Raw genomic sequence first — 23145 nt, forward strand, 5'->3', positions numbered from 1 at the left:
GTTTTATTGTTTTTTCATCAAATTTATAGGATACAATTATGTTTAAATTCATATTTAAAACGTAAAATGCACCATTTATAGCTTGTGATTCGAACACGGAAAAACGTAGTAGATTGAATTGTTGTTAGGGCGTTATGTTGTAAGGTTTTCGCTTCAATGTATAAGGTTTTCCTTTCAATTCATCGCATAAAGTTGAATTCTCTTTTTTTCTAATTTATCACATTAGCCACACTTTAGAAACATAGAAAGTAGCACAAAACAAAAGTTGTAAAGCATCATAACTTTCGACGTGTACAGATAAGGAAAAAAATGTCTATTGTCTAAAGAATGAATTTTCAACTCATTTTTTTTCTCGAAATAAAATAGACTACATGCATTTTTGTATATTTTTCACTGGTTGATTTTATTAGAATCTTTATGATTTACTTAGATATTATCGATAAATTTTACAATCCATCATCATATATATATCTTTTGATCAATTAAATGTAATGAAATAATAAATCAATTAATTAACAGAGTTTTTTTTCTAATTGTTTTGTTCTTTTTTTATTAAACATTAATTTTTCTTATTAATTTACTTCATTTTTCGATTTATTTAATTTTTTCATTTTTTTATGTACAAAAACATCAAAATTTTTTAAAAATATAAATTAAATATATTTGTTACAAGAGAAATAGAAGATTGCAATGTTTAATGGGTTATCACTTATCACAAAAGAAACACAAAATCGCTATGGAAGAGAAAACTAGAAACCTGCAATAATTTTTATTTATTTATTTTTTTTTGTAATATTTTCTACCATTTTGTCGATTTTGTTTTCGTGTTTTATGACAAGTGCAACGAATTTGCGCAGTTCCCGACTGAAAAATTAAATTGAAATTGAATTGATTCTGTATCTCTTGTTCAGTAGCGAACATTGTTCGTATCGTTTCGGGGATAGCTTCTTTTTTGTTTCTTCCTTGAAAATATATATGCAGTGGCTTCAATTGATACATCAAAAGCCAGTCATATTTCATTTAGAATACGATAAATACATCTAAGTTAAATTAATTTTCAAGTCAATTACGCATCCATCATCGATTTATTCAAATTGTGGGCTGGATTGCGAAATGTCCATTTCAATTTTCAAATATTTTATTTCTACTTAAAAGTTATTGAATAAATTGCCTTCGGCAAACGCGTGATTTTACTGATATTTTGATTTTCTTCTTCTTTTTTTCTTAAAAAAAAGTTAGCTTTGGATATATTCAACTCTTGACGCGGTCTATCTATGGATTCCGGGTGTTTTGGATAAACAAATAATTCTAATTGTTTGTTTGTTTGTTTTTTGTTCTGATTTTGGTGACATATTCCAGTGCAAATATGTGCAGAATTAGCAACTATCTGTCTACTCAGATTACATGTGTCAGCGTTACAATTTTAAATTGCGTCTCGTTGTAGTCACAATAAATGTTGTGCTCCTACAACTGTATCGCAATTTATTTGGTGTATCTATATATGTGTGTGCGGATAACGGTAAATTTTCAATGACGTGTTGAAAATCTTCGTTTTCACATCGATCGAAACAATACAAAACAAAAATTTCGGAGAAGACGGGTGTTTTTGAGTTATGTCGACTAAGGATCGTGAATGGGTTTTGTGGAAATATATGATTTCGAAAAATGTTTTCTTTTTTCTATACCAAACGATGATTCCGTTACATAAAAAGAGTTTTAATGCGTACATCATGAACGCTATTAACTATTGGAAAATTAACTACTTAATAAAATTCACGACATTTAAATAAAAAATCGATACGCATCGAAATAATTTTATGAAAAACAAATTCCTTCCCCCTTTCACAATATGCTAGCGAGAAAAAAAATGTGTAACGATAAAATTTCACGATCCTGTCATTAACTTTGAAATTGGAATGCCATTTGTAGCAGTTTGTGTTAAAATCAGCGCAATTCGGAACTTAGAAAATGTGTTTATTTCTTTTTCATCTTCTTTCATAGAGAGTTTATTTATTTGCTTCGTTTGACTTGTGGAAAGAATGCTTCGATTGGTAAAATTGGATCTTCAGTGGCTAGGGTAAAGTAGCCGGGAATACGACGTGATGCACTTCCCGTATTTACCGAATTAAATTGATTGCTGCCGAATATTGTCAATTCAGCAACGCGTTCGGATTGCTCCGATGGGCTATCATTTAGGTCATTTTCTGAACTTGAACTTGTTGAACCATCATTTTTCGATTTTTCGGTTGTTGCTTTCTCTTTGTACGGTCGATATGAATGATCGTCTTTGGCAATTTTCATAATAGCCGTTTCATGTTTATATTCTTCGGTGCTGGTGCTGGTGCTTGGTGCTACTTCGTTGCTGCTCATTCGAACTTTATCTTCGGATGAACCTTCAACGGCCAAATCGTTTAATGATTCATCGGCACTGATTGTCGACGAAATGCCATCTTTATTCTTTTTATTTTGTATACGTTGTCGCAGAGTTGGCGGTTGTGGACGTCTTAATGGAACCGTACCATTTCGTATGACTGGAATTCGTGATACGGTATTTGATGCATCCGATGGATTATCGGTGGTGGTTGAACTGGATCGATTGCGATTTATCAATGAATCGCGTCGTGTGCTAACTCGTCTAAGTGGTGGTTTTGCTGTTGATTGCTGTGATGGTGATGTTGGCGATGCGATCGTTTGACCTTCGGATATTGTTTCGGTGGTTGTCTTTAAACGACTGCTATAACGATCTTTTGGTACAAAACGTTTTCGTGTTGTCTCCGATGATGAAACGCCCGATTCGGTTGATGATGATGATGAAGACGACGACGATAACGGTTCAATGGTTGATTTTTCCGGATAAATTATATTCGGTTTTTCATCGATTTTATTCGAATCTTGCGTTCTATTTTTTAGCTCAGATGGTAAAACTCGTTGACGTGTTGGGAACCGAAGTCTTGTGTATGATGCTGTTGTTGAAACGACATTATTCGTTGATTGATCGGGTGTTGGTGTTGTTGAGCTCATTCGTTGGCGATATTCTTTGATGCTGAAACGTGGCCGATTCTTTGGATCGAACTTATTCGTTCCATTCAGACGAATGGCTTTTGTAACATTATTTATGTGAACATCTTCACCGCTTTGCTTTGGTCCAGCTTTGTAAACCGGCAATCGAACACGTAGTCGTGACTCTTTTTCCGTTGATGACGATGGTGATGATTCATTTTCAATGTCATTCACTTCATTGTGATGGGCATATCCATGGCCACGATCTTTGGTAACCGCTTTTGTTTGCGATGATGTTGCAGCGGCGACTGCTTCCAAGATTTTCTCCTTGTTTCGCATACGTTGTCGCGTACGGAAATTACTAATTTCAACTTTATTTTCATCACGAATGTATACCGGACCATCGGATGGTATTGATTCATTGCTGATTTCACTCTTTTCCGACGACGTTGAACCAATTGTTGATGTTGATGATGTTGATGTCGACGATGCTGATGACGACGACGATGGACTGCTCAACGATATACTGTCTTGAGTTTGTGGCTCTAGTGTGGCCAATTCTTCGTCATCGATATTGGTTGAATCTTCTGGTTCATGCGTTGGCAATGGTTCATTTGCAACATTTAAGCGAGTTGATAAAATCGAGCCATTCTCTTCGAGAAGATGATCGCCTGAAAAATTTATAAAATGCATACATATCAATACTCACAAAAGTAAAGAAAAAGTAATAGAAAATTGAAACTTCTTTAGAAGAAAAGGACATGCTTACCACTTTCAATGGTGGGTGTCAATAATGATGTAGTTATGATATTTGATGGGCTACTGTTTCTGATTTTGTTCGACAGCTTTGTATCGAAGAAGAAATCATGAGTTTCAGTTTCATCTTGTATTGTGGTTGAAATTGGAATGGCCTGTTGTGTTGTCAATGGTCTTCTTGATGGTCGACTGTACTCGCGTTGTCCAATTGTCGTTTGTTCATTTTCATCAAGTGGAAAACGTGTTGATTTTTCAGCTACTGGTCTTAGCCGTTGGTTGACTCTATTTTCGAGTGCACCTAATATTCAATCGTTTTATTATTTAATTTTTTCTATTACAAAACATATTCCATCTAATATTACAAAAACTAACCTTCAAATCGATTATTTGGTCTTCGATTTTCTGGATTGTATGGTCGTTTTGGTCGAACTGGTGATGATGTGGTGCTTGGTTCAAATCTTGATTCGAATGGTGCTGAAATCCGTGTTCGATTCCTTACTCGATTACTATTTCGATAACCGCTTGTCGATTGTTCACGTGGAATTTCTGTGGTTGTTTCTCTGGTATATTGAAGCAATTGGCCACGATCTCTGGTCGCTGTATATTCTTTGTGATTTTTCGGCATTTCCGTGGCTAAAACTTCATTGGTTGGATCGTCAAATTCAGAGTTTTTAATTTGATTACGTTCGGCATCAATCGTTGATGTACTTTCGGTTGTTGGCCGTGGACGCTTGCGACGCAATTTATTCCGTGGCCTTGGTGTCGATGTGATTGGTTGTAGTGGTGGCAATTGTGGTGGTATTGTAACTATATCTGTGTCTGTATCCTTTCCATAACCATGGAATGGATCAATTGATGCCGATTCCGTATAGATATCATTCGATGGTCGTTTAATGCTTGCTTCGATTTCATTGGTATTTGTTGGTTTAACGGGTCGTCTATAGTGTGTATGTGGTGAAATTGTGATTGCATCTTCAATTGTAAAGAAACTGTGCGTAATTGCATTGTTCAATGAGTCTTGTGTCGGTAAGAATGGTGTTGTGGCTGGTGGAATTGGTCGTCTGGCTCCTGTATAGCCGGGATGCATTATTTTATGTTGATGGTATTCACTTTCCATAGGTCGATTCAAATTACGGAATATGTTTGGCTTTTCAGTGGTAAACGATGGTGAATTTGATAAACTGTTATCGTGTACTGGCCATCGCTGGAATATTTGCTCATCCGAATACGAAGATGGTGTTGAACTTGGATGTGTAAATTGTCCCGAACTATATGCATAACGATTTGCATCTTGTAACGGTGAAATTGCCGGAATATTATATTTATTTAAAATGTCCATCGCTTTTTTCTGTTCATCATCGTATATATGTTCATCATTGCCATGTGGACCAATTGGAGTTGAATTTGTACTTGGTACTGATGGTGATGTGAGTGTTGACGGTGTCGATGGTGGCGGTTGACGTAATCGGAAACGCGTTGAATCAGTGTGTTTATACGGTGGTGGCGGTACCAAATTTATCGCATACTCATCATTCAATAAAAATGTATTTGAATGGCTGTTTTGTGGTGACTCTTGCACACTTTGCGGAGCTGGAGTTGTTGAAACATCTTGTTGCTTTTGCTGGACTTGGAAGAATGGCGATAATACGCTCGGCGGTACGGTTGGCAATTGTGGTAACTAGATTAATGGAAGTCAACGAGATTCAAGAAGAAATTGAAATTATTGAAAAATTGCGACTCATGAAGAATACTTAAACAAACACATACGTAAGATGGTTGCGTTTCAGGTAATTGTGGTGGTCCAACTGGTTGAATTGGTCCATGTTGTTGTTGTTGCTGTGGCGACTGTATAAATGGTTGTGAATTTGGTTTTTGTGGGCTTGCAATGAAGGTGTTTGTCAATTGATATGAACCGAGACCATTATGCGGGAAATATAGAGAATTTGCGAAATTATTCTTCGCCACAAAATGACCGCCGGCTGTTAAATGACCTGCACATTTATTTTATATGATAAAAGATGAAACGCAAATATTTGGAATATGATTTAAAAGTGAAAAGAGAGATAAAAACGGTGGACATTTGAAATAAGAACAATTTATTAACCTGCATATGGATTAGCAAAATGATAGGGATCAAATGGTGCGGTTAGGAAATTGGCACGAATGCGTTGTTTTGGTTCACTGCGTAGTATTTGTGGTGCGGCCGGTCCAAAGTGTGTATACGATGAGAGAATTTGGCCAGGTATTTGATTTGATGCTGCCGGCCGTGCGGGACCAAATGTCATGTGCGCTTGGAATTTTGGTGGATTTGGCAATTGCGTTGATTTAAACATCGATGATGGTGAACTCAATGTTACATCTCTGCAAATGTAAATAAAATGTCCATTTCAACAATGTTGTTACAGCTATTCTCATATTTTGGGTGAGAAAAATGTGCCGGAAAAAGTGGAGTATGCTTACCTCAAAATTGGTACACGGCTAGTTGTGCTGAATATTTGAAGTGATGGCATACTGCTGCTGGTTTGACTTAAGAAAACTGGCGGACCTTTTGATGATGCCATTCCATTGAAGAATTTAAACTCTGGCGGTTTGCCAGCACTAATATATGTCGGTTTACCGCTGAGATACGATTTCATGACCGTTTGTGGCATCACCGTTTGTGCAACATTCGAACTGCTGGACAGCAAGTGTTGCGTCGTTGGAACTGCAAAAATTTACAATTTAAAAAAAATCCTCCGTTTATCTCTTTTTTTTTGTTTTCATTGTTAAAACGATTACGACGTTACCATTATGAGCTGGCAATGCGCTAGCCGTCATTACGACGTGTTTTGGTGAATTAACCGATGGAAATACCGGAAATGGATTGAGATATTGTGTAACTGGTGGATGAAGTCCTTTGATTTGCCGCAGTATTTGCGCATTGTGATGTGCAATTTGTGCAATTTGCGCTTTATTCGTTGCATCAAAATTGCCGATGCTAATTAATTGTGGTGCGGCCGCTGGTATCGCCACAGGTTGCCATGGTGGCTGTAAATAAAACGGATTAATGTTATTTTCCAAACAAACCAGAGGAATTCAAACAAGTTTCGCAATGCAAAAGCAAACAAATCTATTTAAAATGATTTTAAGGTGAAAATCAGTAAGCGTTCCATCTTCAGAGTTTCTTCCGGTTTAATAAAATCCGATATAACTCTATTTTTGTTTTTTTTAAACTACGCCAATTTGATTTTCAACGATGCTGGTAAAATGGTATATTTCAGCGGGTTATTTAATGAAAATCTAATAATATTACAAGAAAAAATAAATATATTTTTCAAATTCGATTAATGGTGACATCAATTGTGAAAGTTGAATGGATTTGCTTTTTTCTTCGCTTCATTTCGACAGAATGTGTATATTTGTTCGCGTATTTTGCCAAATGCGGAAAAGAACCATGAGTTTGCAAAGAAGATGACGAAGAAAAATGATGTGCGACGGGTCTATTAAATTGAACCTCTCAAATTTTCATTAAGCATTGTCAGTTTACCGGATACTTTCATCATGTTACTGCCATTAAATATGTGTAAACGTGAAGACATGTGAGTACGATGTGGATTCCTTGTTTGCGATTGGCGACATACCGAAAATGAATTCCGGTTATTCATGTGTTTCAAATCGCGCATGTCGAATGCAATCACACTTGAACCAATGTTCATTTATTGTGAATTAAAAGCGATCCATTGAAATAAAATTGCAGCAAAATGGGATGAAAAGAGATGGGAAAAATTGAAAAACGAATTCAAACAGTGATACAGCAATCATTAAAATTAATCAAATAGAAACATTCGCAGATAAGAATTGTGTGCGCATGATGTGTTTCTTTTTCTCTCTTTCATTCGACAATAAAAAAAAAACAAAACTTGTTTCACCTTTACTGTACGATATTATATGCTATTGACCAAACAATCATAAATAAAAAAAATAAGTAACATACATATGCATGTACGCCAGATAAATTCAGTGTTGATTCTTACGCGCGCCATTTCTCTCACTCTATCTTTGCATCAAATCGATGTTGTTGAAACAACAACTTTCTGATTATCTTGCGGCACATTTCGCTCAACGATCATCATGACGATCTATCGCACAGTGCATTTCTTGATGGTATACACACCACGCTCGCGCATTACACTTTCTTTTATGCATAATACAAATTTGCACACAACATACACACATACAACAATATATATATATATATATATACATTGCAGTGGAGCGCATCCGAGAGAAAGATCGGTTATTTGTCTAAACACTTCGTAAAACAACAAAAACAAAACGAATTAAAATTACACTTATGAAATGTCGGTATCGATGATGATGATAGAAAAAAAAAGTATAGGAAACTAATAGCGACAAATAACCGTTTTAATAAATGTCAATAATTCAATACATTGGTGAATTTAAATTGATGCTGAAAAAAACAAACAACCACCGAACAGATAAAAACATGCAACTCATTGTTTTTATCACGGTGAGAATTTCTGCAGGGGGAAAATATGTATGGATTGGTTTTTTTTTTTCAAATCTAATATTATATAATTGGATGAAAAGACCGTTTATTATCCGACAAATATATGGTGACCCGAAATTTGCTCATTTTGCAAGACCTTCAAAACTTTTCTTTTGTAACGTGAATGTATTCATTTATTGTTTTAAAATATGCGTGATTTTTTTGTTGTTGTTTCGTTTTCGTTGTTTTGTCGATTTCACATTATACTATTATTGTTGCTCTAATAACGATCGAGACGATCTCAATCTATCTGTTTATCGTCGCTTCATCATCATATTCATAAAAGCTCATAAATTCCATCATCTGCAGGTCTTTTGATTACCATCACAAAACGAGTGATTGATCTTGAAACGCATTTGAATTGTGTTGAATGAGATAAAAGAAATAAAAAAAATGTCATGTCATCTATTGCACAGTTCTTTGTATGCATTTGGCAATTCAAATGGCGAATTTGAGAAAAAAAAATATATGAATGGTTGGGAAATGGTCGTCGGAAAACAAACGGAAAATATTGATTGCGAATTGCACAAATTATGGTGCTTGACATCAACGCAGAATGTGTATAATCGGAAAAATTGTGAACGGCACCGCCGTTGCATGTGCAACACACGAATGTGAATACATTGCTACTGCCTTCATCATTGCCGTCGTGCATTAATCGTTATTCATAATGCAATCGACAAATGGTCCCACGATGTCAAATTATCAGGTAATGCAAGTGTGTGTTTAGCGCGCAAAATGATTGAAATACTTTGCATATGTACAGTATAAACAAAAATCGTGCTTTATGAATTTCTACAATAACAACAACAAAATAATCGCCGAAAAGAACTATTTTGCAGGAAAACGGAAAAACTTATGTACGCAAATACTTACCGCATATTCAATAAGACGTTTTTCACATGAACAACTGTGTAAAATAATAACGGCGCCTGTAAAAATAATATATAAAAAAAGAATGAACATTGACTCGAAAAATGAACAGATAGCAATAATAATAATAAAATAAAGAAACAATATGCACTGAAATCTATTGACATGGTATGAAAAATCCATTTCCAGTTGTTGTTATTGCTCTGATGCCTAAAGCAATTTCACGAAAATGAGTGTGTAACTTTGTGAGACAGACGAAATTGCGAATTTAAAAATGGTATTTGTTTTTCTTTGCTTCAAATCTAATTTGTGATGGTGTGTGCGTGTGTGTCTGCGTACGCACGCTTGATTTTCCATTGCATCTCATTGAATCATTATGAGAATTTCGCTGATTTTTTTGCGTCTATTTATGGCAAATTAAATGGTCTTAATTTAAAATGCGCAAACAAAACGAAACAATCGGGCCTTGTTTAGTGCTAGATATTAAAGACACTAAATCACACAGCGGCAGCAGCAGCGGTAGCAACAACAACATCGAGAGAGAGAAAAAACTGTTACACTTAATCACGCATGTGTTCAAGAGTGGTAAATGAGCGAGCAAATTTTATTTTCGCAGACTGTGGGCAGCAGTGGCAGCTGTTAATGCTTTGAAAAAACGCAATGTGCATCGCCATTAGAATTTTAAATGCCATCTCGATCAAACTGAATCAATGAATTATTTGTGCTTTCATTTGATATATTGAATCATTAAAACCAATCACAAAAACAAACATCTATTAGGTGGAGCATTTGAAACGGTAATAACTAGAATTTGAAACAATTTTTCGGTAATTTGAGTCTGAATTTCAATTGCATTAGAATGGATATTGTGTATATATGTGTTTTTTTCTTCGTTTCTGCACTCAGATTCATGCTAATTCACTAATGAAGCACATGATTTTGGTGTGGAAAAGAGTAAGATAGAGAGATAGAGCGTGCGAGAGAGAGATAGATGGAGCGAAAATTGTGCGATTTCACAGCTCGTTGTGTTTGGCGTTATGAAAATTACCAGCGGCGAAACGCAATTCCAAAACTAATGTGTTATAGAGTGCTTTTGTCTTCAATTTGCGCGTGCGCGCATCTTTCGTCCAACGACTAGAGAAGAAAAAAAATACAATGCCAGAGCAATATGGTTCTTTCAAATACATTTAATGTTTTTAGTTGCGTTTATCGGACTTTTATTTTTGTGTTGTTTTTTTTTCATTTTCATTCATCTCGTTTCTTTGCTGTTTGATATTTGCAAACATGTCTCGTGGATATTGTATTTGTTTTGTTGATTTGCGCGCTCTTGCGTCTAGCCCGTCATGAGTATGTGTACTATATTTCTATTTTATTTTTCTCTTTTTCTATAGCTTTGCTACTGCCGCTGTTGATGATGAATTAAAACGTACAAAATGAAATTAAACATGCTACACTTATAATATGAGCGTGCGAATACCACCATTTAGCTTCTTTTTTCTTTTCGTTTTTTTTTTTTTTCATAAAAACACACATTTTTCTGCTTATTTTCAGTACGTTATTATTATTCATTTAGAGTGTTAACAGCTTCAGTTGTGGTCTTTAGCAATTTTTTTTTCTTCTTCAAAGTGAAGAAAAAGTGCCATCATTTTACAGAGTGGTTGGCTTAAATGAGATCATTAAAATATTTGGTTTTTTTTCTCAAATGCCATTTTGTATGGCAAATTCACACCGCACTGATAATGATGATATTGCGGTGATTTTGAATGGTTCATTCATTTTGAATGATAATTCTGTAGGGTTGTGAAGGTCTTTTTTGTCAGTGTGCGCGCACATTTTGTATGAATGGACGTTTTGTGCTTATAACACAATCGACGTCGCGAATTTATCTAAAAACCGTTTGAATAAATTCAAGTCAAGTTCATATAGAGGAGGCTTTCTTTGACATATCACACAAAGTTGTATGTATTCAACAACCGCAGCAACAAAACGTGAACTTATTTTCCCATCACACAAATCTTCGTTCCATTCATTCATCGAGTATATGGCTCACCAACAAACCGTTTAAAACTAATTTACGTATTTCATTTCCAAGTGGAAAACGATTATAATTTATGCGTATGTTGTTTATTTATGATTCGTTTTTTTCTCTTTTTTCCAGCTCATCTTTTTCTCGTTCAGTTTAGGTTTTTTTCTGCTTCATTTGCCAGCCGCTAATATAATTCTTTGTTTCATTGGTCTCACTTGGAAATGAAAATGCTTCTTTGTTGTTTTCTATTTTTTGTTTGCCACATTTAGTTAACTATTTTGTTATTATATATATTATATATTAACAAGGTGATCAAGTAGACTCGACGTAGTTAGAATGAGAGACATGCTCGTTGGCGAAATCGAAAGTAGTGTCGTCAATGAAAATACCATGCCATAATGTCACAAGAGAAGAATGAAAGAGAAACAATATTAACCATTGAATGAATGGATCAAGTTATCTACTGCTTTTCTGCGTTATGTATATCAAACATCAGCTGTACTGATTTCAAATAATCACATTGCCGTCAGTGTGGATAAATCACTTGAACTCTTGCAGAAATGTTTTACACAAAAACTCAAATCAAACGAGAGAGAGAGAGAGAGAGAGAGAGAGAGAGAGAGAGAGAGAGAGAGAGAGAGAGAGAAGTAACAGTCATTCGATGACGAATCTTTGAAAACGAGATCTAGATATTATTGTAAAATGTTGTCGCAATTGTGTTGTTGACGAAAAGCGAGTAGTCTTTGTTTGATCTAAAATATATGTGTCTAACGTCATCCGCGCGATCGTCATAACACGGATGCATTTTTGAACGGAATTTCAAATGTCCGATTAAATTTATTGTATTCTCTGTAGAAAATTATAAACGAGACAAAACCATCGTTTGCATACTGATTGTGCTTTCTATTGTGCGTGCCACAAATCGGCCAATATTGCCACCAAATCCAATGAGAAATTGAATACTCGTCATTATTGGAAATCGGTGAAATTGAATTCGAAATTTTCGTTCAATGTCTCTGAATCAAAGAAATAACTTAATTAATTCTTATATGATAATTTATGGACGTCAATTATTTTATTGATTTATCGATTGAATCGAATACAATTGTCGTTCTAATGATCGCATCAAAAATTTATTTTGAAAATAAAATATCATTGCTGTGATTTTTCATAGTGAGTTCATTATATTCGAGCAAAAAAAAAAATGGCGCGAAGTGTCTGTAAGTGCCGACGACCCACATTCAACGCGTGCCTCAAGGGCCTTACACATGCTTAACAAGCTCAAACAATGTTCCGCCAATGTACTGCCAGTGGTGACCGGAAGGAAAATTCGGCTCAACCTAAAATTTATGTAAATTTGCGAAAAAGTACATTATCTAGTTGTTGTTGTTGTTGAAATGTGTGTGTACTGCCGGGAAAATCAATCAGCAAAAAATTGTTCGATCGATAAGGTGTGATTTTGTTTTCTGTTCCACTATTCGCTTAAAATATCATACATTAATGGACGACCGCTTCGCTTTGCATTGATTACTAATGAAGTGCAAGCGAAAGCAGACCCATTGAATTTGTTAATTAAAATCAACATATTACAACGATAGAAAAAAAAAATACATCAAAAAATCACTTACCGATTAAAATTTGTATCCAAAACGAATCCATCGTTTGAAAAGAAAAAAAAACTCAGTCGTCCGATCGAATGTTTGTGTGTTCTGTTTGTCTGGTTCAGCTGTTTGTATCGTGCATATGTGCACCACGCCACCAATTTTGCACTGCCAACAACGCTCCAAGATATGAGATTATTCACGTCACTCTATACGTTGTGTGTTCGATCCGTTATGGGGTATATTTTTCTTGTTGTTATTTTTGTTATAACTACTGCTGGTGTTACTTTCTGTTCGGATGATTCTGCTCCCCGATCGTTTCAAATATATACGATTTTTCTGCTTCGTTAACGTCGTATCAAAATGAACAAAAAAAAGCACTACTAAACAATATATTTTTCTTTCTTTCCCTTTTTCTTCAGCTTCTTCGGGTTTTTTTCGCTGCTATTTTCTGCGTTTTACCAACCAAACCAACACTAAATTATTTTTAATAAGTTCATTTTTTGTGCGATTGATGTTTGCGGATAGAAAGAAAGATCGGCGATCTTGTGCCACAAAAGCATTCAAATCGATGTTTGTTCTTATTTCGGTTGTTTGCTTTTTTCTGCTTATTTTTTTTAGCTGTTTTCTCGCGTAATGATTTCTCAGTCCCCACGCAACACGACAAGCGAAATGAGCGTGTGTGCTTTTTCTTCGATATCTTTCACTGATAAATCTAAATGAAAATGACAATAAACAAGAAAATGAAATTAGTTTAATTTTAGGGCAAAAGAATTTCAGCGACAATCCAGAGAGACCGAGAGAGGAAGAAAGCGAAATGACACAATTTCAACATTGAGCAACATGAAAAGTTCATCGCTTGTGATTTACATATTTTATTCATTCTAGATGAACACTTGTCTCAAATGGACCTGTGTATGAAAAACAACATGGTAATATTTCGAGCGAATTTCATTTTTTTAAGAAAAGGAAATCAAACGGTCATTCCTCTTGGCTATCTACGCACCAATATGATTCAAAACATTTATTTTTCGAACGTTGTTCAATTCGTCTGTTTCGCCATTTTTTATACATTGATGGTTCCGATTTTCGGTCATACAATGTCGTGCGGACACGCACTGAATGTGTCATTACACATATTCGATTAAAACAATGAAAAGCAAAAGGAGCACTGTTCATAATCCAAAAAACTCATATACACGTATTTCGGACAGAATAATTCGCACTCTAAGTGCTTGTGCCGCACGCATGAATATATGCACGTATTTACATGCGCTCACAATCGAAATAGAAACCGATGACTGTGAACCTGTATGGCGTTGAATACCAATTATATTTTATTTGATTTGTGACTTAAAAATGAAAACAAACATCAACAGGTCCGTTAGCATCATTTTCGTTTGCATTGCGCTAGCGAAAGCACCGAAAATTACGCTAACAATATCAAGATTGTTATTGTTACTATATTTATAAAATAATAAACAGTGAGAAGTGAAAGAGAAGACAAAAAAAATGGTCAATTTCATTTCATTTGTACTTGTTTAGCGTGACTTTAGAATTGAAATATAGGTAGTTATAGCAAAATAAGTGCGAAAGAGAAAGAGATAGAGAGAGACAGAGACGGACACACAAAACAAATGTAGAGAATACAAAGCAGTTAATGAATGGCATTTGTTTCTTTATTGAATCCAGAATGAAATCGAAATGGATGAAAAAGAAATTTTGTGCGCATTTTACGCGCACCGCAAATAATGAAAATGACCATTTTGATAAAAGAGATACCGCAAACGACAAAAGGTAAAAAAGTGAAAACTTAACACTCAATTTACACTTTGTCTTCTACTGTTCGGCTCGGCTTATGTTTATTTGTTCAAAGCATGTGCACTGTCATGTACGCACAGAAGCTACAAACAATGTATATGTAGAGCAAATGTACAACATCTTCATTAATGCATGTTGGACTTATGATTCAAGATCTAACATAACTGATTCGGATCATAAATTTTTCTATATGATCAAAATAACATTTAAAAAAAGTGTTTTATTTCAAAATCAGCCTACTAAGCCACGATTGAGACCAAGATAAGGTGAGCTGCATTGGTTGTGAATCCATTCCATAACAAAAAGCACACATCAATCATATCATCATCACATTGTAACGGACAGTTCAGTTTTGTTTATTTTTTTTTATTAATCTGCATGTAATGCGTTTAACGGTGGCTAAGCGACTAAAAAATGATGTAATATAGTCGAAAAAAAGAGATGCTGATCGTGTTGATCATGTAATCACCATTGAATATTCATGTTTGTTCATCTCGATCTTTTTTTTCCATAATTCAAACGAACGAAATTTCGTGCGAATTCATTGTTTCGCGGATATTTAACATAAATTCTGAATAATGAAAAATAATGATCAGCCAAAATAATGTGCCCTCTATCCCTTTCTAGCTCTTTCATATGCGTACGCATCGTGATCATTGTTACGTCGATCCATTTTTTGGAATCCGTGCAAAAATTCGAGCATGAAAATTTTCAAAATTTTCAAGATGATATAAAGCTTATGTTTTCTCAGTTGCCTCTTCGTAATAACGTGCAAATTCAATTATCCATATCACGATGTGTGGGGGATTTGGATGAGTTGAACTTAGTTCCACTGTACTTGTGTGTTTGTGAAGTGTACTGACTGTTCGTTACACATTTCGCTGCTGTTGCTGTGTGTTAACATTGTTATCTTGAGATCATTACACTGCACCAGAGTACCCGAAAAAAGTCAGTGGCGCAGCAAAATGTGTACGATGTGGCGAGAGTGTTTGAATGAGTGCAAATGATTTATGCATTCGAATTTGTTGCTGGAACATCGTTGATTTGAACATGCGCATTTGCCCAAAACAACTTTCAACGAAAACAAAGATCGGCCACGCGCACGCTCGGCCGATGAACGCTTTATTCATATGGAAATGGCTTAATTTATGTATTACGGGCTCTGTAACTCTTCTGCACAATTCTATTTTTCTTCACTTCTTTTTGAAACTGAGGCTAGAAATGTGTGTTTGTGCTTTTTTTTCATTTGGACAAGCTAGATGCTGACACAAATTATCGCATCGCGAAATAAACACCAGTGGCGAACCGAATAGTATCATTTCTATCTTTTATTTCACTCTATATGGCAACAAAAAAGTACAAAGGAATTCGGAGAAATGCTGCCAAGTGCTGTGTGCTCCATCGAAATGAGAGAAGAAAAAAGAAGAAGAAGAAGTTGATGCGGTGCGATGAACACCCGAGCGACCATACCATTTTATGTGCTGCACCATTTTTTTAATAACACTTTTATCATTTAGCAGAGATTTGCTGAGCTCACATAATCGCGCACATAATGCAATTTTTCATTTGTTATTTTTGCTTTTTTTATGATTTAACGCCAGCCCGAAATCAACACCAATCATCATCATCAGGCGGCTCATAATTTTCGTTGGAAAATCGTTTATGCGATTTGAAATGAAATTTATAAAGAAACAAAAATTATCACTGAAGCAAACCGAATTGATTGTGCAAGGTAAGTGACCCTTTTTGATTAAAAATGCACAATAATGTGCTAGCAAAAAATACTATTGCTCAGCACACAATCGCTAATGATAATGATTTGGTATGAACGTGTGCGCAATCAAATCTCTTTCAATCACATCGCACTCCTCATGCAATTTTTACTCATTTATTGACATCATTTGTCGATTTTAAGATATAGCGAGAGATAAACATCCACTTTTCGCCAACATGAAATGAAGCAGATGAAGAAGAAAACAAGAAACATTGAAAAGAAATGTTAAACGAATGAAAACCGAGGAAAAACTTTTTTTTACAGTCAATTCAATTGAACAATTGCAAGTTTTCGAGTTTAGTTTGTTGAAAAAAATAAACATTTCATTCTCGGCCTTTCTTTCTATAACCAAAACAACAACAATCTTCACAAATTAAACAAAAAAAAAAAGAAAAAAAACCAACCAAGTGGCAAGTATTTTCGAGAAATAAGAAGAAAAGGAAAAAAAATATAATCGCCATACTATTTTTTTTTGCACGGCAGAAGTGAAATATTTTAGTTTTCGTTGTTGTTCATCAAGAAAATTGACTAAATCTCGTTTCGTTTTATATATTTATTTTTTAATTTTTTATTGACGACGCCACTTTACCAGCTGTGATTCGACCGCAATTGATGAAGTGATTTAAATCAAAACTCCAGACGCACTTGCACAGTTCAGTGATTACAGCACATTCTTCGGTGCCTTTGATTTACCTTTCATTTTCATTTTAGGCAACAGTGCGTATTTTCTTGGCTATTTCGTCACCATTTGAAGTGAATTACAAATGCGGAACACCTAATTAATTTTATCATCACCATTCGGTCGACCGAAATTTTTTTTATCGTTTTATCGGAAGAAAATCACACTAATCAGCTGGTCAGTGAGCCACCAAAATTGATTTCACAACTTAAAATCTCTCTTTTTTCTACATGCAACCATTTTCATTTCTTTCATGTGTGTGCAGCCTGAGAGCGAGACAGAACGGACACGCGCACAAAACATGAATCGCATCGATGAAAATTTAGTGCAATATTTCTTTGTCTGTTCGACTGCCTTTTTTTTGTTGTTGTTGAATTTGAAATCAAAATTACACGCAATTTTTTTAATTGCTTTATTCACATTGCACAAACTAGACAAAATAGCAAAACAAAAATATTTATCATTCTTTCTACATTTAATACGATTTGATGATGATTTGAGAAGTGCTTGAGAAGTGAGAGAAAATTTATCAAAATAATTAAATAAAAGAAGAAAATAAGCGATAAACATCATTTTTGTTGGAATTTGCTTTTTTCTCGTTTTCTGTCTTCTTTTTTTTGCTCGATTGCATTTATTGGTTTGGCTCAAAAGAAATTGCAGATTGATTTTTTTGCAGTCGATCGATCAAGACAAAGAGAAAACATTGATCGTACAAATGTTTGCCGAAATGCCATTGTCAAACATATTTAACGTAAGTTATTTCCGTAATTCAAGCGAATGAGATTCGTCGGTGTTGTTTCTCTTTTGCTGCACGAAACATTTATTGCTCTTATATCATGTGTACATTGTGGGTGCATAGTCGTTTTTTTTGTTCAGTGTGTTCATATTTTTTCTCGACAGTGCGATAGAATATGGATCAAATGCTGTAATTTTCTCATGAAACTACCATACAATTTGAATATGTCGACGCGAACGGTCGCTATTTCAACAGTTGCCTAGATGTCTGGGCTTGGTGTTTTTCTCTTAATGCCCGCTTTTATCTCTTTCTCTTTTTCTCGCTCTGTCGAATATCTTACTCTCATAAAATAAAAAACACAAATAAACAATTTTTCGTGCATTTTGTCGATGATTGCAAATGCGCACATACTCCCAGTAAAAAATTGCGTATGATTTCAAAAAAGCTCGTTTGCATTCATTTCACGGGTGTATTTTTTTTTCTTCTCTTCTATTCATTCGTTTGCTGGGTCGCATATTTTTATGGTTCTTTTCTAGTTTTGAATTCACCTATTTCAATTGCACCAGATGGATTTTTTTTTCTTTTTGAATTCGGAAAAAATGAAACAGCACACGAGCATATGAGCACAAGCTACAGTCAATATTGCGTAGCATTGACTTTAGTGAATTTTGAATGTATAAGAGGTTCTTTGCTCTTTAGAAATCAATGGAACAAAAAGCAGGCATTTTACAAATCAATTCTTGTGCACCGAAAAAAGTGTCGGTAGAAACCGCGGAATTCGTTTTTTCCATTTCTCGACCGTTATTGCAAACGTACATTTTTTTTATGGCCCATGATCTTTTTCATGTTGAGGTGATATGTGAAGACTTTTTTAAGCGCACTTTTTATCCTATTCAAAAAAAATCAAGTTTTTTCTATCGAAATTGCTTCGGAGAACTGATCGAAAATGCATCGATGCAATACTAATTGAATAACAGTTATCGAATCGCCCAACACACACGATAATACATTTTTTTTAAGTTTCAGATCGAATACAAATAATTAACAAATTGTTAATTTCTTTTTTTGTCGTGCATTTTGTCATCGTTTGTTTTTTTTTGTTGCGAAAACAAACCATGTGATCCGAATCGTAGATGAAAAACCATCGTCCATCGTCACTAAGGTAAAATTACATATATGTACATTGTACATTGTGATACGCACTCACCAGAAGAGTGAATGAAGCAAGTGAGTGTGTATTTTAATGTGTCATGATGTGCACTTTGCGGAATTGCTTGATTACCCATTTTTGTGCCAATGTATGCAATAAAACCGTTTTCATTGCATAGTGACTGTAATTTTGTACGATTTTACTCGTCACTAGTCACCATTACACATTGAGCACACAAACGGAATACTATAAACAAAAAAACAACAACAACATATGTATATATTAAAAAGAAAGAGAAAAAAACAGACCGAATCATGTATATTTTCTGTTTTTCCATGCTGTAAGTGCTGATGTTAAGCTACAAATGTTAAATAAATATGTATATGTGTGCATATATCCGAACTATTTTCTTTATTCCCGATTTAAGAAGAATTGTGCGCGTACGCGTGCGCTAATTTGCAACAGTGTAATGCGTTGTATTCAAGAAAACGAAGATGCTTCTTGGGCGCAATGACGACGAAATACTACTATCGAATCACCACTTGGTGATTATTCCTCTCATTGCATGCGTATTGACCTGCATTTAATGTAAAAACCACAACACACACACACTCAAATATATTATGCACTTCAATACACATCCGATTCACAAATACTATACCGGTCACTATTTCTTAATTCAAATGAATATTAAAACGATCGAACGATCGAACGAACAAACAAATGTTTACTGCACTAAAAATAGCAACAAAATAAGAATCAGAATAAGAATCGAACACGCTGAATGGCCTCTCTTTCTCAAGCGCCTTTCAAATGCGAACAAACATTGCCGTCACTGACCGAACCGCCAAATGCAATAACTGCAACGTGCGAGAGAGAAAGAGAAGAGAACCTGTAAATAAGAACGTGACACATAAACGATTTACCGGATGATCATCTTGGATATCTTTTTTTTATGAATCAATTGAACTTATTGTTAGTGTGCGCGTGTTAGTGAGTGTGTGTTGTTAGTGTCTGTGGAGTGTGCTGTGTCAGTTGTATTACTCGTATGGCCAACTAAATTCATAATGATGAAAATAAAAATTGGCATGCATTGAAAGATGATGGTGATGATGATGGCAACAAGAGAATGTAGCACCTGAGGGAAAAAATAGGTAAATTCTTGTCGGTGACAACCCGACGGCGACAAAGAAATAAGAAAATGCATTAAAATGTATTCGCACAATTCGATTGTAGTCCATCAGACATGCACGCACTATCTTATGTGTATGAAGCGTAAATGGAAATATCAATGCGCACACCTTTTTCGAGCAAAAACACACACTATATCTCTCACACAATTGGAACAAATTTGTAACCGTTGGGATAATGTGAGCTATGTATAGAGCAAATACATGTGACTGAATGTAATGAAGACTTAATGCAATTTGCACGCATATTTTTTCAGCTTATACTATAGCTCAAATTGGGTTGAGTGCATCTTCTGTGAAAGATCTGCGGTTGATGCAAACGAATAAATGACTAGAAAAACACCGCAGCCAGAAATGAATCCATTTCTCTTTTGAAATCTAGAATTAGCAGACTTCGTCGGAGTTTTGTTTTTTACATTTTTGGTTTTTTCAGTTCATTTGCATTCAATTTAATGTAAAACTCTTATCAAAAGTAAAATATTTGAAGCAAAATGAAAAAAACAAAAAAAAAACATTAAAGTTCGAAAATGCGCATTGAACTTATTTGAATAACGGTTCATGGGCTGGTGAACTTCCATTGATTCATTTCTTGGAATTTACAAAATAATTGTGGTGAGGTGCAAAAATAGCGGTTCAATTCAAAGTGTAAAAAACAAGTCATAATCGATTCAAAATAAAAAAGGAACCACCATTTAATGTTGGTGATTGCGCTTCGGCTATTTAGCGTCTGAAATCAAATTTAAATGAAGAAAAAGTCATTCACACAATTGATTGAAAATCAATTTCAACAAACTTGCGCTGCGCCGCAATTAATTTTGATGCGAAAAGTGTTGTTTTGGTGTGTTTGTGTGAGTTTGTTGTCTGGCCAGAGTGCACAGTTATATTCCAAATTGAATTGCTATTAGTAAGACACACGAATAAAACAATTTACAAAGTGAAAAAAAAAGAACATATAAACCAAAACTGCCAAGAAACAGAATCCAATCGCAAAACTAGTTCACAATAAAGTCACTGTATATGTTTTTGTTTCTCCACACAGAGTAAATAGCATGAGTCCGTGCTCAATTATGCGTTTCTGGAGCAGTTTTTCTCTCTCCTGTGTCTTTAATACGTGGTGTGTGTATGTGTTTTTTTTTCTTCTTTTTTTTTGCTATTTCAAATGAACAACTCTTCCAAACCGTATTTCATTCTATTTATTTTGTTCATAAACTGTTTGCTTTTTTCATTCTCTCTCTCTCTCTCGATCTGTCTCTTTAATCGATAAAATAGACACAATTCGATACCGAAGTCACTCACATACTTTGAATATCGCTGATTAATTTCCTTCTCTTTTTTATGTTTCGTTCTTTTTTTGTATCGAATTTGATTTGAAATTTGTTTCGTTTTTTTTTTGTTTTCGTTTCTATTTAATTGGACACTATGTATTTTAGAACTTGTTAACTTCTCTGAATGTCGAACTAAAAAAAATTCGGCAAACTTACTATTTTTATTTTTGTTTGAAACACTCGAAATGGATGATGATAATAAATGAATGAAAACCAAAAAATTCACACGAACAAAAAAAATATGTTTATTTTCAAATTATTTTTTTTTTACATTGGACGAAACGATAACGTGTTGCTGGCTCGAGCCTCTATGTCTTTATCATTCAACAGTTTACAATTGACTGAAGACTTTGAGCGATTGCTCGTGGCTTGTTTCATTGGCAATGCCAGCCCAGCCGCGGTAACGAAACAACAGAGCAACCGAAGCCAACACAGCGTACCATACGCGGGAGAGAGAGAGATATGCCCGCAAATCGCTATACCAAAACAAACGGCAAACGCAACGTTTTTAATCATTTTGCGCATGATTCCATACAGATCGCATCACTTTATACATGAACTCCATTTATTTAAAAGACACGACGACGTGTTTGCGAATGTGATGTTGTTATTATTATTGGCATCACAAATTGATGGCACTGCATTTTCTTCTTCTTTTCAATGCATCTCTCGAGTTGGCTCACGACCCCCTTGATCATTTTTGTTCAATATTTTCGGATAATTTCTATTATTATTATTTTTCATTGGGGAGGAATTTAAGATTCACATTTTGATCTCATAAAATCTTATTTGGAACTGTTTCTTTTTTTTCAACTTAAAATATTGATCATTTTTTGTATGACTTAAGTTTTTGGAAGTTTTTCAAGAAAATGACACGAGCTATTTCTTAATTCAGAAAGGAACGAAAGTATTTCTCTTCATGGGCTGTGAGTGCATTGTACATTTGAAAATGCAAGCATTTTCATTTGAAGTTTATTGCATTTTCCCGAAAGAAATAAAAGTGCTTAAAGGCAACAAACTAATCAAATCGGTGTATGTGCATTGAGTAGTAAAGATGCTGGCAACCGATTTTTTCATTCGATCTTAAGTCCATCTAGATGATTTATCTCTCTGAGCAAATCGTACAATAATGACTTGAAGCAAAAGTGTTTGTTTGAAATCGAATAAAATATGAATCGGATGCGAAATTCCACATAAAATAATACGCCGTTGAAACATTAATATCAAAATCGGTCGCTTTCGTTTTCTGGTGAGATTTTTATGGGCCCTTTTTATGGTGCCCTTATCGATAGCTCATACTATTTCGCTCTTGCTCTGCCCATTCTGATAAAATATCAAATGAAATCGATATTGATAGAATTACCACCGATGGAAATCGTGGCGATAAAGCAATAACAAGTGGATGTAATTTTGGGTTGATTACATTTCAAAGCAGGCGGCAAAATAGAGAAATTTTTTTCATTCGAATGAAAATAAGTAAAAACTAGTAGCCGAAGACAATAAAACGTGTGTCCAATTAAACACAAAACTCTCATTGTTTTCGATCCAAATTATTAAAAGCGAAATTGTGTTTGCTTTTCAATATATACACTATATGCTATAAAATATTGTGTGTATTTGAGACTTTTCAAAAGGCTGGACGGATTAAGTGCGCGCGTGAGTTTG

At 34.7% G+C, this 23145-nt stretch overlaps 1 protein-coding gene across 3 annotated transcripts; it reads right to left on the reverse strand.

Moving 5' to 3' along the window:
- Nucleotides 1-1647: 1647 nt before the first annotated feature.
- Nucleotides 1648-21802, reverse strand: LOC116346163 (mucin-5AC-like). 3 transcript variants are annotated; one of them, XM_031776115.1, is made up of 10 exons: nt 21637-21802; nt 12833-13520; nt 9182-9237; nt 6543-6783; nt 6217-6460; nt 5861-6117; nt 5524-5747; nt 4129-5434; nt 3770-4054; nt 1648-3671 (listed from the first exon to the last, which is right to left on the reverse strand). In XM_031776115.1, exons 2-10 carry the CDS (start codon nt 12861-12863, stop codon nt 2011-2013), a joined length of 4305 nt encoding a protein of 1434 aa, XP_031631975.1. In that variant the 5' UTR covers nt 12864-13520; nt 21637-21802; the 3' UTR covers nt 1648-2010. The 3 variants fall into 3 exon arrangements, with proteins under 3 accessions (XP_031631975.1, XP_031631961.1, XP_031631969.1); XM_031776101.1 differs by lacking the exon at nt 21637-21802 and adding an exon at nt 21452-21620; XM_031776109.1 differs by lacking the exon at nt 21637-21802 and adding an exon at nt 21456-21612.
- Between the last annotated feature and the right edge of the window lie 1343 nt (nt 21803-23145).

This window comes from Contarinia nasturtii, unplaced genomic scaffold (genome assembly GCF_009176525.2).
Source record: "Contarinia nasturtii isolate CC-2019 unplaced genomic scaffold, AAFC_CNas_1.1 Cnas_scaffold_129, whole genome shotgun sequence".
NCBI lineage: Eukaryota > Metazoa > Arthropoda > Insecta > Diptera > Cecidomyiidae > Contarinia > Contarinia nasturtii.